The sequence below is a fragment of the Metopolophium dirhodum genome, chromosome 2 (genome assembly GCF_019925205.1).
Source record: "Metopolophium dirhodum isolate CAU chromosome 2, ASM1992520v1, whole genome shotgun sequence".
Taxonomy (NCBI): domain Eukaryota; kingdom Metazoa; phylum Arthropoda; class Insecta; order Hemiptera; family Aphididae; genus Metopolophium; species Metopolophium dirhodum.
The window spans coordinates 41,574,311-41,591,533 of record NC_083561.1 but is presented as its reverse complement, the minus strand read 5'-3'; the positions used below and the strand labels follow the sequence as shown (position 1 = coordinate 41,591,533).

Here is a 17,223-nt window from a genome sequence, read left to right as displayed (position 1 = left end):
GCATTGGTGCAAATAGGGGGGGGGGGCTTGGAGGGGACTTAGTCCCCCCAAATGCCGGTCAAGTCCCCCCAGTTCAAAATCTAGTAATTAGTATTAATTTTAATATTCTGTGGTACTAAGCAATATGGCCTATGAGAAGGGGGGCTTGAGTCCCCTCAAAAAATGTAGTCAATTTGCGCCTATAGTGATTAGGTAATTTGGTAACGAATTCGCTCACATCATACTACATAATATTAAGTAGAAATTCGTCAGGTTGCATTAACTCTATTTAATAATAATCCAACTTGCAGTTACCCATTAATAATAATAATAATAATACCTAATATGTTTATGATTTATTTTGAAATTAACAATTCTTAGTATGTATTAATAATAGATCTCAACTCATACTTACACTTGAACGTATATACTCGATTCTATAGCGGGTAACGACAAATAAATGTCCTTCAAACAATATCAAAACCGTTCTAACTCGTAATATACTTGTGAAATATAAACCAAGAATATTGAACTGCTGCTTAATACTTCCTATAAAAAAAAAAATATTTTTCTATTGCCTTTGAATACTGTGGCGTTACAGTGAAGCCTCTCTGTAGCGGATACCACGGGGATAGGGGATTTGACTATGTAGCAGGAGGCATTAGCGCGTATATCACCTATGTCTGGGAATATATAGAAGTGTCCGCTATTGAGAGTGAGTGCCCTATCAACGCGTGCCGAACAAGACACCTTATAACCTATGATTGTGTATTTTTTTTACCTACACACATTACACAATATATTTTATGCGCAGACTATTTTCCGCGTATCTCTTTTATACACGCACAAAGTACGGCGTCCGTCCGTGCAAGTATATAGTGGCTATGTGCGGGGGCACAACGACGCGACGGTGTACGATAAGGCACCGAGTTGTGCTATAAAGTGGCATTTATGGCGTTTAGTTATTGCCGTTTTAAAGGACGAGAACGAATTTAACGTTTTTAATGTCCTTTTACACAACTAAACGTCCTATATTGTGTAAACCGTCGTTATCAATGTTAATAACCCGAACAACTGCATTGTGTATAAGTATAATATTGTATTGTACCTCGGTGGTGATTTAGCTGACTATAGTTAAACTGGGAATTGAATTTTTTTTCTCTTTTAATTTATATAAATGGATGCGATTCAACTAATAAAAAGCGATGGTAAATTTTTTTTAATAAGAAATTGTATAATGAATAACCACTCAAACGAGATATAATAATTATATAGTGAGCGTGTTGGATAAAAGCGCAACCGGATGGATGCAGTTTTCGTAATATTATATTGTATTAACTATGGTACTTTATAGACACTGTTATAGTTATGTACGCATTTTTTAGGGTTCCGAATTGAGCATTTCAACGAGTTTTTTATGCGCATACACAATTTATGTAATAATATATACGCGCGTCACAAGACAACTGCAGCTGTCACTGCAGACTGTAAGTGGTACGAACGAGTCGGATTTTGAAAATTCGCAATATAAAGGAGCAACAAGTGTTTTATACCTATATATATTTAGCTAGCGCGGCAAACTAATAAATATCGTGACAACCGTCTTAACCCATTTAGTAGTGGTACGCGATGAGTTTTATTTTTTAATTTAAAGCAATAACGTTTACAGTATATACGCGATACGTATATAGTATTGCAGTATAATATACATAAGGTGGGTAAACAATCGAAAATCGTTTTCGATTACAGCGCAGTATTCCAACCCCACCCCCCCCCCCCACATCCCCACGTTCCGTACACAGAACACTCGCCCCGCCGACGATAAAACAAATTATTCGTCGGGACTCAAAGTCAAACCGTGGCGCAATAATTTTATTTTTGTAACTAAGAGCGGCCCACAAAAACTGCGGGCTGCATAATATACTCGGGGCGAAGTTACGCTTTAAAAATATAACGTACCCTAACCTATAGCAAATCCGGTGAAAAGTTTGTTAAACTTGTTACGTCTCTCGTCGTTTTTGATCGGCGAACAACGTTCAATTAATGTGACCGATAATAATATACCTATAAAGTGCACGAAAATAACAAACCCTCCGAATTAATTCGATCAACAAAACAGATACGATGTTTTGCGGCACGGGATGTCCCGCGGGACCACGCAGTGATTAATATTAATATATATTCTATATAATTATAAACAAACCAGAAGCATATAGTCTGTTGTTCTACGTAAGTAAGGCACTCGTTTTCCCCATTAATAAATTGTTCTGATTTTTTTTTTTTTTTGCCAACGGTTTTTGATGCTTTTAATCTTGACGATGAAATCACTTTTTTATCATCGTGGTTTTTTTATTTAGGTTTCTGAATTTATTTCTAAAGGGCAACAATTATTATTCTTTATTTCTACATTTTCGGGATAATATTTCTCAAAATGTGGTCATTCATAAAATTAATACATTATTAATATAAAACCGAAAATTGTAGTATTTTTATTAAGTAGGTATTTAAGTGTAGACGAGCAATGTGTAATAAACAATTGCCATGTTATATTATGTGATGATATAAAGTAGTTAAATATTATTAAAAACGTGAACAAGTGGCAGTAGTTTTCGAGCATGTTCGTTGTAATGGATGTGTTATATTTGAATTCAATGATAAATCATTGTATATGAAAAATGATTCCGAGCGGAGACATTGTGTCAGCCTAGCATACTTGTATAAACAATCAAATTTAATAGTTTAAAAAAAAATTAACAAAACTCAAAAATATCCCATGGCTATAAATAGCATGATTTTTCGGTGAACTTTTTCTTTTTGAACTTTTTTTTTAAAAACTTCTTGGGAACCTTCTATTAAAATATCTTATGTAAACTATGAAACAATGAAAAGAAAAACTTTAATGAATTTCCAACTGAAAAATAATTTATAAAACTTTAAAAATGATCACAGCTATAAATAGCTCAAAAAAAGTCATAATAGTTTGAACATTTTACCGTCTATGTAAAATACTAATATAAATATTTGGTGATTCAAGAGTCTACGATTATTCATTTTGGAAATACAACAAGAATAGAATTATTCAAGAAGAATCAAGAAGTATTACCACTGTATACCAAATATTATATACGTTATAAGTTCAAACACTCATAAAAAATAATGTTCCGTTTAAGTAAACTTTTTTTTTTTGTTATAGGTAGAAAAACTTTTGTAAAATCTTCTATTCAAATTTTTTATCATAGGATATAAAAATAAAACTTTTATGAATTTCTAAATGAAAAATAATTCACAAAGTTTTAAAAATTTCTTATGTCTATAAATAGCTCAAAAAGAGTCAAAATTGTTTGAAAATATTACCATATATGGGAAATGGTAATTTTGACATTTGGGGAAAATTCAAAGTGTCTACAATAATTAGTTTTTGAATTACAACAAAATATTAAAAATTTATAAATGAAAATTCGTTAATTTACCGATGAAATTCGATATCGTAAAAGTTTTAAATTCGAACGCGGAGTAAATCCCATTCAGTCCCATTTTTTTTTTTTTTTTTTGTAAAAAATTATGAAGGTGTATGTGCAAGACAATTCCATTACTTGTACGCCTCGACTAGAAGAAAACCATCCCTCGCCCTTGTAGATACTTCGGTAAACACATAGGTAATTTATTACTTATAACTAATTTCAGTTGGACAGTTACCTCTCTGCCAGAATATGGCGTGATTGAAGTAGTGTCCAATTGACCGGGCGTCCATAACGGCGATCAGCAACAGGTAGAGTCCCATGCAAAAGTCTGCCATGGCCAAGTTGCACATGAGGAACTTGGGCACCGTCAACCGGAACCGACTGCTGAGCAACACGAACAACACCGCCATGTTGCCCAGCAGAGCGGCCACGGCCACGATCCACACGGCCACGCGCAGCGTCCAGTTTCCCATCAGGTCCTCGCACGGGTTGAACGCATCTGGCGCCGGGTAACACTTGACTTCCAGATAGTTTTTCGACACGTTACCGCAAACCACGTCAACTTTGGTGCCAACAGTCACGTCTGCAGCAAACGGTTTGGTCAGTCGGTATATTAGGTATAATATGTCGGATGCAGTACCGGCCTTAGGTTGGGGCCAGCCCCTGCCACGGCCTTGCGCAATCGTATGACATTTTCAGCACATAAAAAATTATATTGTGAGGCATCGACAAAAAAAAAAAATTGCCCCAGGCATAATGATAGGTGCATTCACCTGTTACGTTATGGTGGGCGGTATACTTGTAAGCGTGGTAATTATATGAGGTCGAGATCAGTGGCATAATTGAGGGTTGATGCTGTTGCTGAAGGAACGAATTCGCATAGCGTGGTTTTGTTGAGAGGTGATTGCGGTAGGTAATTAATAATTAATAAACCAAACTGGCGTTGAAATTACGCCAATGTACCTATACGAAGTGTTTTAATAAGAGCATTAATCATTTTTTAACTAAATTCTTACATTTTATCGATCGATTTATTGTTTTATTTAAGGAATAAAATGTTTTAATTCACTCTATTTGAAACAATCAGTTATGTTCCCGTCAAAGTTGTTAGCTACTCAGACAATTTTAATAATTTTAATGATTAAGTTTAGGCTACTAAAATAAAGGTCTTCCATATGCATCATTACCTGCAATATTGGGTTCTAGACTGTGCCTTTGGTAGTTGGTATAATAAAGGAGTAATGTTAATGATAACAAACAAATTTTTTTTTATTATTATTTGGTTTTCAATAAAGACATGAATTTTACCCACTAAAAAAACAATAACAATTTTTTTCTCGCAAATATTGAGACTTGAGAGTACTTGCAATATACCTATCGTTTTTTAAATTAATAATATTGAGTGTATACGTCGTATATATGACCTATGGAAACACTACTGGACAATACGTTTTAAGAAAATAATATCCAACTTATAGGTACTATTATTTTTATTTATTTATTTTGAAGGAATCAGTTTTTTTTACAACAGTTTAATATTTTTTGTTCCTATTCCAGATGGCATGATAGTTTAATATATAGTTATATTTTGTTATATAAATATGTGCCAAATAGGTATTGAATATTGACTTATATCATTTATTATTTTTAAGAATTTAAAGTTTAGACGAGCGGAGATGTATGGCAAATATTTGTAAAATATTATCTTCCAGAAACACGAAATTCTTAACCTAATGGTGGAGTTTTAAGGTTGGCAAAATGTTTTAAATCTTTTCCGAAAAACGTTTTGTGTAATATTACACATGATACAATTAAAAATAATGTTTGCAATTAAATTAATGAAATATCAGTGTTGAAAAAATATTAATAAAACATCTATTTTGATCTTTATTATAGTTTTCAACGATGTTTATTAATGAAAAAGAAAATTGGAGAAAACGGTGGTCTTGTATATAAAACCAGATCTATAACAAATATTAATTATCATATTCATATATTATACATGAGTGAAGATTTATGCGATAAAGCATGACGTTAATATACTGTCACTGTCATAAACTCAAACTCATAATAATTATTTATCATTGAACAATGTTCGTTTGGGTTTTTGCTGGAAAATAATTGAAATGCGTTGTTGGACACGATTCAACTATATATTATTCGAATGGATTAATTTACTATTAAATCGATATCATTGTTAGTGACGTGTATTTATAAATATACATCTATGGGTTGGGACATAATATAATAGCTAATGTATTAAATTTTCAAATTTTGTAAATTATTAATTCCGATTCGACTGCATATATTGTCATCGAAACTTAAACATTATATATTATAAATATCATGGATTTAGCGTCTCTCAAAAAGTAATGATTTTTTTATTTCAAGATCATTTTTTCACGCCGGACCTATTAAAGTATTATCCGTTTACGTTGGGCGTATTATTGTTTATTATACACTTAATAATTTAAGGTTTTTGTAAACAAATATTATTTGATTATATATTCGACTGCAATGCTAAAAGTTAGTACATATCGATATTTACTTATTTGCTTTATATTGATATCATAATATAGTTTGTGTTCTGTGCTATTAAAATTATCTACCTATATAATATTATATAATATGCAAAAGAAGATATTGTTAATTTTGATTAATTGAAGAACAGACATTTTCCTGACGATCACCGTGAGTTTTCGGAATAAATACTAATTTTTGTTGATGGTGATTTAAAAAAAAAATATTAGATCTGTACACTATCTAAACGACGAAAGAATACCAACCGTTAACCAAACGAAAAGTTTTTGATTATTCAACTAAATCTGATTGATATTGTATATATTTTACTGGTCGGTAAATTTATGAACATAATATCAATTTACACATTTTTCAATATTAATTGTTCATATGTCTAATCTGTATTATTGGCCACTAATTTATTGTGTTAATCATATGTTTGTACTCTTCACAGAACTAAATATTGATGAGTACATGACAAAATTAAAGATATTATATAAAAAAATTGTTTGAACACAAATGTTATGCTATTTTATTGCATAACGAATTTAAATTTAATACCTACCAATATTTATGAAATATTTATAAAAATATTGAAAAATTAAACAAGATTCATTTTGTCATTTCTTTGGGAATAACAAATCGATTTTTCTGATTTTGATACCAAAATATAGATATTTCTTTCATGAATAATATTCCATGAGAAACGGATTTTTAATAAAAATGGAGCTTTCTGTTTATTGCACAGAGCCCTTCAGTTCAAGTCAGTACGGAATAACTGCATTTGATTCACTGATTGACCCGAAATGTCTAAAAAGTTTATTTTAACATGACGTACACATCCTGATTTAGGAGTGAAGAACAAACAATTTGACTTTGAAAATTAAGAAATCACCTAATACAGTAATTATAATATATATTTATGGGGTACCTAATTGGAATTTTATGGAAGTCCAAGGTCATACTGAGTCACGTTAATGTAATTTAAAATCTTGCCCACATTATTTTTACCGCGCAAAATTTGAACATCACCATCATTTAGGTACATTTTCAGTGTGTGGAAATAAATTGTAATATAAGGATCTATTGACGGTTTCGATCGATATAAATCACTCTTACGCTGGTTCGATACCTCGGCCGCGGGTGGCATTTTTCTTCGGGCAAGTCACCGTGGTCCGGAGAACAAGTGCCGCCATCCCCCACCCGGGGCATGGCAGAAACCTACGGGTGCCCCATTAGAAATTCTGCCAAACACAACACACACGTGTAAAAACCCTACCGCGACAAGCCCCAAAATCAGCTAATGGCCATAGTCGCCGTGCTTAAAGACCAATTAAAAAAAAAAAAAAAAAATCACTCGTCATTAAGACTCTTATACCTACCTACATATTTATTTGAATACTAGCAAGGTACATTTTATTTTATTTCAAAACATCTATATTTCCATTGCGTTAATCCTGACTTTGTCGTTTAAGTCACGTTTTCTAACTTGTAGATTTTTTTTTATAATGCAGATACGCGTTTTATGGCTTTCGTTATTTTATAGGTGCAGTTGCAGTTGTGTTATATGATAACAATAATAATTCCCAACTAAAAATACCATGTTTGAGGAACAATATTTTATAGTTTTTGTATGAACACATATAATACGTATACTGTAGAGTGTGGAGTACACATTTTTTTTTTTATTATCCATTTTGATTTAACCATTCTTTGTAGTAAATTATGACTATTACCTTATGAGTTATGGTTTGTAAAATATTAAGTATTTGAAAATTTTGGTACATATTTTAAATTTAAAACGAAAGGTGTAGGGTTGTAGTGGTAAACACGAGTTATGAAGTATTTATAAAACTAGAAGCTTTTATTTTAGTTTCATATGCTAATTTTTACAAGTTATATTAAAAAGTGAATTGGTATTTATATTTATATAATTTACTTTAAATTTCACCATAATGAAAAAATATCATATTATTGATTGCATATAGGCATTTAAAAATAATAATATCAAGTTATATTACAATAATTACTTAAACGATCAAAATCATTGAAACTAAATTGATTTATTCTAGAATGTATAGGTAAATTAGGTATAGAAAGTATTGTAGATAATTGATATTCATATGTTTTTGTTCGTTAGATTAATATAACTGTATTAATATTCTTTATAATATCGTCTTACATATTTTTAATTTATTAATTTATTGATCTTTAGGAAACTAATGACAAACTGTACCTATATATATGAGCATATGACTATGCATACGGGCATAAAACACTTAAAAAAAGCATAAATTATAAACTTGACGTTTAGTATTATTGTTTTATTTAAATAAAATTGTTTTTAAATTGCAGTCATGTCCTCTATAACCATCCCCAACAATCCTCCGAGGAGGTTAAAAAGAAAATGGCCAAGAGACGCTCTTGGCTAACGGTCTCCGTATTATATGAACCCATCAAATTAAATAGGAGGTACTGTTGATAGACGGTTTTCCCCCCTTAAGACATTCAAGTCATTTTAATTACCTATGTTATCAAATTTACTTATTGTACAAATTGTATAGATTGTAAATATGCTTAAATAAATTAAATAAAAAAAAAAATTGCAGAAAAATATTTATTTTTGATATTCTTAATATTTGTATAATTATCTAATAATCATAATATAATTTCCTTTAAATTTAATATATTATTAAGTAAAAAAATATAATTTATGGTAAGCACTTTAAAGTTTTAATTTTATGACATTTTTATAGTAGGCTAAAATGCTGCAATTAAGTAATACTCTACGCACACAGATATTCTAATTTAATCATTCATATAATCATATACCTAGCTGTAGTAATTATCGGGTCATATACTCATATGTTACATTCTCTTTTGTAAAATATTTTGTAATTTATTTTTCGTTATCAGTATTGTTATTTGATGATTGTTGTGCAAAATATACACATATTTTACTTTCTATTTATCACTACAAGTTTAATGTAAATTTTGTTTTATTTTTATACGTCCATTTAACAAAATATATCATAAAATCAAATAATTCAAAATTAATTGCACCATAATATCTAGTATAGTAATCAAGGTCTTGTCAAGTACAGCTTTAAAGTAGGACAGTGGCAGCGGTGTTCAACATCAAAGTTCAATGATGGGTACTTATCGTTTGATGTTCGTATGGGTTGCGCGTGTATCACAATATACGAAATATCGTTATAATATTATCATATTATAATAGTGTATAATAAAACAATATTAAAACATAAATGCTTACCACCCGTATGAAACATTTCATCGCCAATAAAATTCTCTGTTGTCGAGTGCATTGTTTTTACCGTAGAAATAGGGTCTACAAATGGTATATTTTTGCATTCTTGAAACATTTTTTGTTGGAGTTTCTAAAATAATAATAATAGAAAAAATAAATAAATATAATGCAATTATTATATTTTCAGTTTTGGTCGGCAACGACCAAAACATAATGTGAACATTTTGTTGATGTTGTTTTAGGTATCACGTAGTATTACGTCATCGTCAATATTACCTCATGATCTGCGTATCCTTGCGGGTTGTGTGTTTTGGGAAAATGGAAAGCACAGCAGTGATACGGATATGTCAACCATGCTTCTTTAATGTTCTATAACATATCATTAAATGTGTGCTTATAATAACAACTAACAAGTCAAAATAATAAGGTTTGCACCGAACGTTTAGCCGAAAAAAATGTCACCACGTCTGCAGGTTAGTATTTAACAAGACAGCGAGTACAATATCATACCTAATATATAGGTTAGGTTAGGTTAGGCGCGGAGACGTAGCCAGGGGGGGGTCTAAGGGTTCTTAGCCCCCACCCTTATTTACCATGTTTATTTTAGCCTATATTAATAGTATGATTTGGGGGCTTCTAGCAATCGTCTTCTCGTTTCTCGAGACGAAAAGACGAGAAGACGATTGCTAGAAGCCGCCAAATCATATACTACTCATATTATTTTATTTATTATTTATTAATTAAATACGGTTTTGGTCCAAAGTACAGTAGTAGGTATTTACAAAAAGTATGAGTTTAATTGTAGAAGTGAGACGATATTAACCTAACCGACTGCAGTAATTATTTATAATTGGTAGAGCGTTCAAGATTATAAAATGAAGCAATAGAGCGGGTTGGACGTGGAGGGACAGACAAGTTGGTAAGGGAAATGAGCGATGGTGTATCAGCAGAACCACCAATAAGATTTTGAACAAACCTTATATTGCTGTCTGTTCTTCTATCAGCCAAAGTCGATAGACCTAGCTCATGGAGAACTGGTGAATAGTCGTGCGAGGGGGTGGGGAATATTTAGTGCATAGCTGATGTAGGATACAAAACTCCTTTGGATTCGCAGGGACCGAACTACTTAATATAATATTATAAAATGATTTTACAAAAACCTCATAACCCCCCCCCCCCCCCCACCATACGAAATTCCCGAGTACTGAGTATGCGTGTCTATTGAACAATATATTTATTCCAATAGCCCGCACACAAGCGCCAAGGCCATATTCTTAATTAAACGGGCAATCAAGGAGAGATACAATGTATAATATCCACTGTGAGTGTAGGTACGCGTAAAGTCAATCCGACCTCATCCGTCTTTGTTGTGGATGTACATAATATATAAGATATCGGGATCCTGTGAAGTGCTTAGAACACTCAAATACGGTTCGTGGGTAAAATAATTACACCCAATGGACAATGGTAATAATAATAGTAATAATAATTAGTGTGGGCCTCAATGCTATATTATAATACACATTCCGTTGACATGCTGACGGCAAAGATGCCATCTGTAATTCGCTACAGACTTGCTGCAGAACAAACCATATGCAAATACACCCACACACCCACCCACACACACACACATAAACGTTTATACATGTGTTTGAGTTGTATATTATGTTGCCGCAGTATTAGCTCGTGTCCGACATGAATAAACCATGAACGACCGTTATTGTAACGAGTAATACTATTTGGGGATGAATCCAAATCGGTTAGATCGCCGATGACTATGCAGCAGTAGTATAGGTATATACACTATATAGTATAAATTACTAAATTAGTGTATTAATATACGTCTACTTGCGAAGACACTTCGATACCGGAACGCGGTCACCGGTCGCATTTGTAAAACAACATAATATAATGTGTATACAAATATAATATAGTATATACAATATACGCATCGATTATGAGTATATAACTATATTAACCCGTAGCCCGCCCAAACCCGTAGAAAGTGACGCAGGAACTATTTTTCATGAGGGGGGGGGGGGCAAAGATCATAGAACACCTAACAACAATTATATATTTATTTGTGATTTATAGCAGACAACCTTTCTTAACATTTTATTCATTTAATGTTGATATAGGTAGTATATTATGATATAAGAATTATATAAGTGTATTTATATAATATTATAGTATAATGTAAATATAAATACATTATATTTATACATTTATATATTGAAACAAAACATATAAAACATATATTTACATTACACCTGCACTCTGAAGTTATATTCAAAAGTAACAATATATAAATAAAAATTACTCAATATGTTTATTATGTATTATGTTATAATAATAAATAATAAATCGATAATAATAATAATAATAATAATGTTATTACGCACATTCATACATTCATGAAAATGAGATCAATTTTGAATACGTAAACGAATAAATTAAACGTAATTTACTATTGTATACCCTTTAATTTTAATGTAGTAGGGGAGGGCAAAAGTATACTTTTGGATTATATCTGAGGGGCCAATTGCCCCCCCCCCCCCCTTTCTCCGGCACCACTGCCCGTAGATTACAAATAAGAATCTGAATTATTATGTTCTTCTATACATATATAAGTACCTAATATCGCATCTTCGGTATGCAGTTTGATGGCAGTGAAAAACACAAACACGGTTCATTAGACACAGATCAAAAGAGTTTTTATTTTTTACAAGTAATTTAGAATAATACTTCAAGGGTTGATGAACACAATAATATGTAATATACCGTAATAGTTTCCTTACTAGCATAGATCTTGAAATAATGTTTAAAAATTTGAGAAATAAATACTAATTTAATTTTAATTTTGAGGAAGCCGTATATTATACAATTTCTTTTAATAATTTACCAAATCAAAAACTGTTCATACTAACTATGCATCTATAGTAATTATATTCTTAAAAAAAAAAATATTTGCATATTAAAAGATGTTTAGTCATTTTGTTATTAATGATTTTTTTTGATTTCTTCTTCTTAAAATAATACAATTTGTAGTTTTTTTTAGAGCATATTATAGAATCATATTTTGACTATTTGTGAACATGAAAATCTTGACCCTAATAATATTTTAATATACAATACCGATGATATATTGAAATGGTCCACATTTCAAAACCTGGCGACGAATTTGTATCACATCGTCGTTCTAAAGTCTTCAAAATATACGCGATAAACCTGATATTTAATTAACCGAAAAATACAATATCGCACTTTATTTCGAACTAATTGTTAACATATTATGTCAAATATTTTCGCACAGACCATTGTTTAAGACAGTATACAGTCTGCATAACGGCAAGTTTTTTTCTATGGATTCTCTTTATTGAGTATTACTTCGAATACTTTGCAAACGTTTCGCAAATAGTTACATTTTTTGTCGATGGAAAATTTCATCCAGTTCGTGCTTTTTACTACGTTATATTTTCTGGTTTTCGCTGAAGAAGTTTACCCAAGCGCGAAAGGAAAAACTATAGAAAAACTGCAAAACATTAAACCTATATTAAATAAATGTAAGCAAGTGCGGTTCATGTCCATGGCTATCCAAACTTCGCTCGGAATCGTTTTTCGAATTCAATGATATAATATATAGAATTGTGATTGTTGACGAATTCAATATCACAACGTAAACGTTAGAGATCCGGCAAAGTCTGGGACAGTGGAACACCCAACTTCAGTATTCCTAAGTAAAGATTTTTTCCTTCAATCTATTTTGGATTTAGGTACCGTTACACGGATCAGTGGCCTTTTTAATATCACAGCATTACTACTAAGTATACAGTAACTAATACTAAGTATATTTACTACTTCTGAAATTCTTCTACAAGTCTATTATATTAATCTCGAGTCACATGAACGAACAATCAACATGTTTTAATGAATCAATAATTAGCTGGTGGTCCCTTAAACGCATGGCTTATAGTATAATAGGTACTTAGCGACTTAAGTAGCCCGATATTGCAGGTTCATTAAACTGTGACTAATATAGTGACCCATTAAATTAAACATTTTCATATTAAACCCGAGATATTAAGCATAATATTATAATAAATAATTAAACACTACGTTCTGTCGTAGTTTCGAGTCGGTAATACATTGAATTTCACCTTGAAGTTGTAGATGGACGGGAAAACGTTCATAGTGTACGTCTTTTCGATTTTCAAAACGTCCAGTTCTTCGAGACCGGCTGTAGGCAGGCTCTGGATTGATGTTTCCGACAAGTCTCTGCGGAAAAACAATACATACATACATATATTATATATATATATTATGTAGAAACAATCCGTGAAAAGCGGTTCAATGGGTGGTGGGTGGAAAAATGATGGGTATTGCAGCTGCGGAACACAACGGACAACGCGGAAAGAACGAAAAGTTACGGATGACACCTATTTCAATTCCTCTAAAACAAAACTTGTTATAATAATATAAGTTCACACGAAATTATCTTTGAAACTATTTGTACATTTCGTCCCACTGTTTTGCCGTGTTTCGGGTACAGGTATATGCTCCGATCCCAAATCGTGTTGCGTTTATTTAATAAAAACTTTGTAAATGCTCTTAAAATATCTTTTTGTGTCTTAAAACTTACAGGTAGCGAAGACTTTTAATCCCAACGAAAGCTTGAGCGTCCAGTTTTTGAAGTTTACGATTGCCTCTCAAGTTACTGCAACAACATAGGTAAATATTATGCAATTAGTGTTTTCTCTAATTGGCTACTAAACATCATAAAACATTTCGTGTTAAATTTAAAAAGAAAAAAACTTACACTATGGCGATTTCGGCGTCATTGAAAGCCAATGGTCCTAGTTCGGTAATAAAATTATAGTTGAGCTGACTGTGAAAAAATAAAATGAAACTATTAAACAGCAGAAAATATATTGCATTTTTCTTTGATGAAAAGTATTATATCTTGTGTAATGTATACAATGTATATATTATATAGTACTATGCCTATACTCGTCACACGGTAAAAATGGGTGTTTTTTAGTTTAAAATTATTGTGTATTTTTTGATTAGATTTTTAAATTCACGTGTATAAAATAGTATAGGCAAGAAGATGTCAAAAATCAAATCATAAAATTGCTTTTTATCTTATGATTTCAAAAGAATGTATTCGTATGTTTTATTAATATTAACTGAGGGTTTTATTTTATTAAAAAAATATTAACAACACATATTATTATATTATTTAGCCATCTACCAAAAGGAAATCGCACGTTGGATACTATTTTAAAATTATATATTTAATATGAAAATTATTATAATATCCTTATATTAAAATAAAAATATAAAATGTAAATTATATTAAAGGGCTGTATAAGACGCAGACATGTAACTTTTACTGTTTTTAATTAAATATTATATTTATAAAGGTTTCATTGTATGCGCATTAGAACGATTAACAATTATTATTATTGAGTTAATCAGTATTAAATATTATGTATAGTTAAGAGAAAATGCCCAACACGGTTTATCAAAAGTACCTAACAAATTGTTTTCATCAACTTTTACGGTTTTTATGAAATGAAATACCTAACTTTTACACTTTCGTTAATCAATAAAAGCCATAATGTACATACGTTACTAATATAACAAAACATACGAATACTTAAGTGGTAGTTTACGTTAAACAAGTGACATCCACTTTACGCCATATTGTATTTTTTTGTTCAATACTGTAGGACAAATTACTGTTTGGACAAATACCTATTACATTTTAAGGGTGAATATATGTTAGCTGATCATGTTGAATTTTCCTAGTAAATTACATGCTATTTGCAATATGACACGTTAAGCTATTGCAAGAAAGAAAACAATATTGTACCGAAGCATTTAATGAGAGCAACTCAAGCAAGCTTAATACAATATAACAATATAACATGTGATGCTTAAAAAGTTTCAAAATATCATAATATTATATTTACTATTTGCGTTAAATTCTCTGGAATACCTACGTGACTATGTTTATTGTAACGATTTAGTTTTTATTCGTACTCTTTGGAAAAAAAAATACTTTAAAGTTTGAAGTAGACCTTTATTAGAGCAGGGATCGTTTTATTTTATTTTTAAAAATACAATCGACAAATTGACAAAAAATATTGATATGTACTGCACACTCGATATCGTTTATTTCGTCGTAGTTTAGAAAGTTAGAAACTATAGGTGATAGGTCTAATAAGTAATAACTATTAGTGATAACTTAACTAAATAATATAATCTTTAGGTACCTACTTAATATTTATCGATTATTTATTTAACTATTTATAAAAACGTAATTGACGTAATTATCATTGAGTTAATATGATACTATATGATTAAATTAACAAATTCTGTCTTGAAGGGATTATCAACCTCATAATTTAATTTTTTCGTTATTTATTATTATTAAATACATCATTCTTACTTGTTGTGTTTAAAATTTAGGTCGTAAGTTTTTTGAATAAATAATAAAGATTAGTTTAAATGTGAAACGTTGAGCTTTTATTATAGATAAATTTAAAATAGGGGTGTTTGTATAAAAGGCAGGTTTCCAATGAGGTGAACGACACAAGTACCTTAACATTATTATTGTCATTGTATATTTGACCTTTTTATAAATTTAATAGTAAACAATATTTGTATACTAATAATAACCAAGTATCAGGATTTTGAACTTTTAACAAAAAATAATTGTTTCCAATTATGTACAGATTTTTGAAGGAAAAAAAAATTCAGAAAATATATATTTTGTGTACCTTCATTTAATATTTATATATAGCTGGTATAGCTGAAAATAATATAATTTCACAACGTTTTATTTTGTTTAACTAGACAATAACGACTTCAATGCATTATTATCGAATAAATATTTTATGTGGTGCTTTATAAAACAAATTATTAATTAAAGAAATAAACGGCTTCTTTACGAGAATATATTATTTTAGACATGAAATGGGAAATTAATTTTCGCTTTCATTTTTTACTATAAACATTATTTTTCTTTCATATTACTATATTATGTACGGTAAAATATTATATTATTCAGTAATGCAAATTGAAAGCATTTATGCCTGAATTGCTAATATTATACGTAAATTTAAAGAGATTTTGTTATTTTGAAACCAGTGGTATTTTTTGATACCACGTTTAATAATTGTATTTACAGTTTTTCATTTTATATCATATTAATATATCTATCAAAAATTGTGTTGTAAGATCTTTCTATTTTTTAGGCCGACGTAATATTTTTTGAAATCATTAAACAAATGTTTATTTTTAGAACATTTATTTAGTTTATCATATACCTTTGATTAATCGTGTAATGAATAAACTTAATTTAAAAATTGTTCACATTACTTAAATAATATTGGTCTGCAGGACTATACATACATAATGCGATCAATGCCCAAGAAATGTGTATGGATTTATTACATATTTATAAAGTTATAACTTATGACTTACCTATGAGTATTTAATTGATTTGAATAAACAAAATTGTATATGAAATGTATTGTACTTATACCTACTAAAATAAATATAGAACAATTCAACATATTTTAAGAAATATTTCTAGTATCGTACATTACATCAAGTTATATAGGTAAATACAATAATATCAATTTATTTTTGTTATTTCAATGATAGGTTGGAGGATTCAATGAACTTCACTGTGGCAGGGTTCAAGCAGGGGTTCTTGAATAGACTGTGATTACTGATTGCGCCCTCCATTAGAATTATCCTGTATTATTAGTATACACGATTTCAGTTTTACGATAAGTGAATAAGAATTAAGAGCACGCTTGTTAGGTCTTCATAACCAATGGGACACGCCATCTTTGCTGATAGGTAGTAAGTACGCCATGAGCCCATCAATTGCGAAGTGCATTATAAGTTTCGTTTTTAATATTTTGTATTTTTGGTCTTTTTAAATTATTTCCATAGGTGAATTATGTTAACGTTTAGTAC

The 17,223-nt window shown here is 30.3% G+C and overlaps 1 protein-coding gene across 1 annotated transcript in view; it reads right to left on the bottom strand.

Moving 5' to 3' along the window:
• The window catches only part of LOC132938940 (lutropin-choriogonadotropic hormone receptor-like), a 90,845-nt gene that overhangs the window by 12,478 nt on the left and 61,144 nt on the right, over positions 1-17,223 (bottom strand). The window contains exons 9-14 of the mRNA XM_061005920.1: positions 14,045-14,113; positions 13,868-13,942; positions 13,386-13,503; positions 9,505-9,597; positions 9,235-9,358; positions 3,676-4,023 (exon numbers count right to left, since the gene is read on the bottom strand). Of these exons, the coding sequence (XP_060861903.1) occupies positions 3,676-4,023; positions 9,235-9,358; positions 9,505-9,597; positions 13,386-13,503; positions 13,868-13,942; positions 14,045-14,113 (827 nt within the window). The remainder of the gene's footprint in view (positions 1-3,675; positions 4,024-9,234; positions 9,359-9,504; positions 9,598-13,385; positions 13,504-13,867; positions 13,943-14,044; positions 14,114-17,223) is intronic.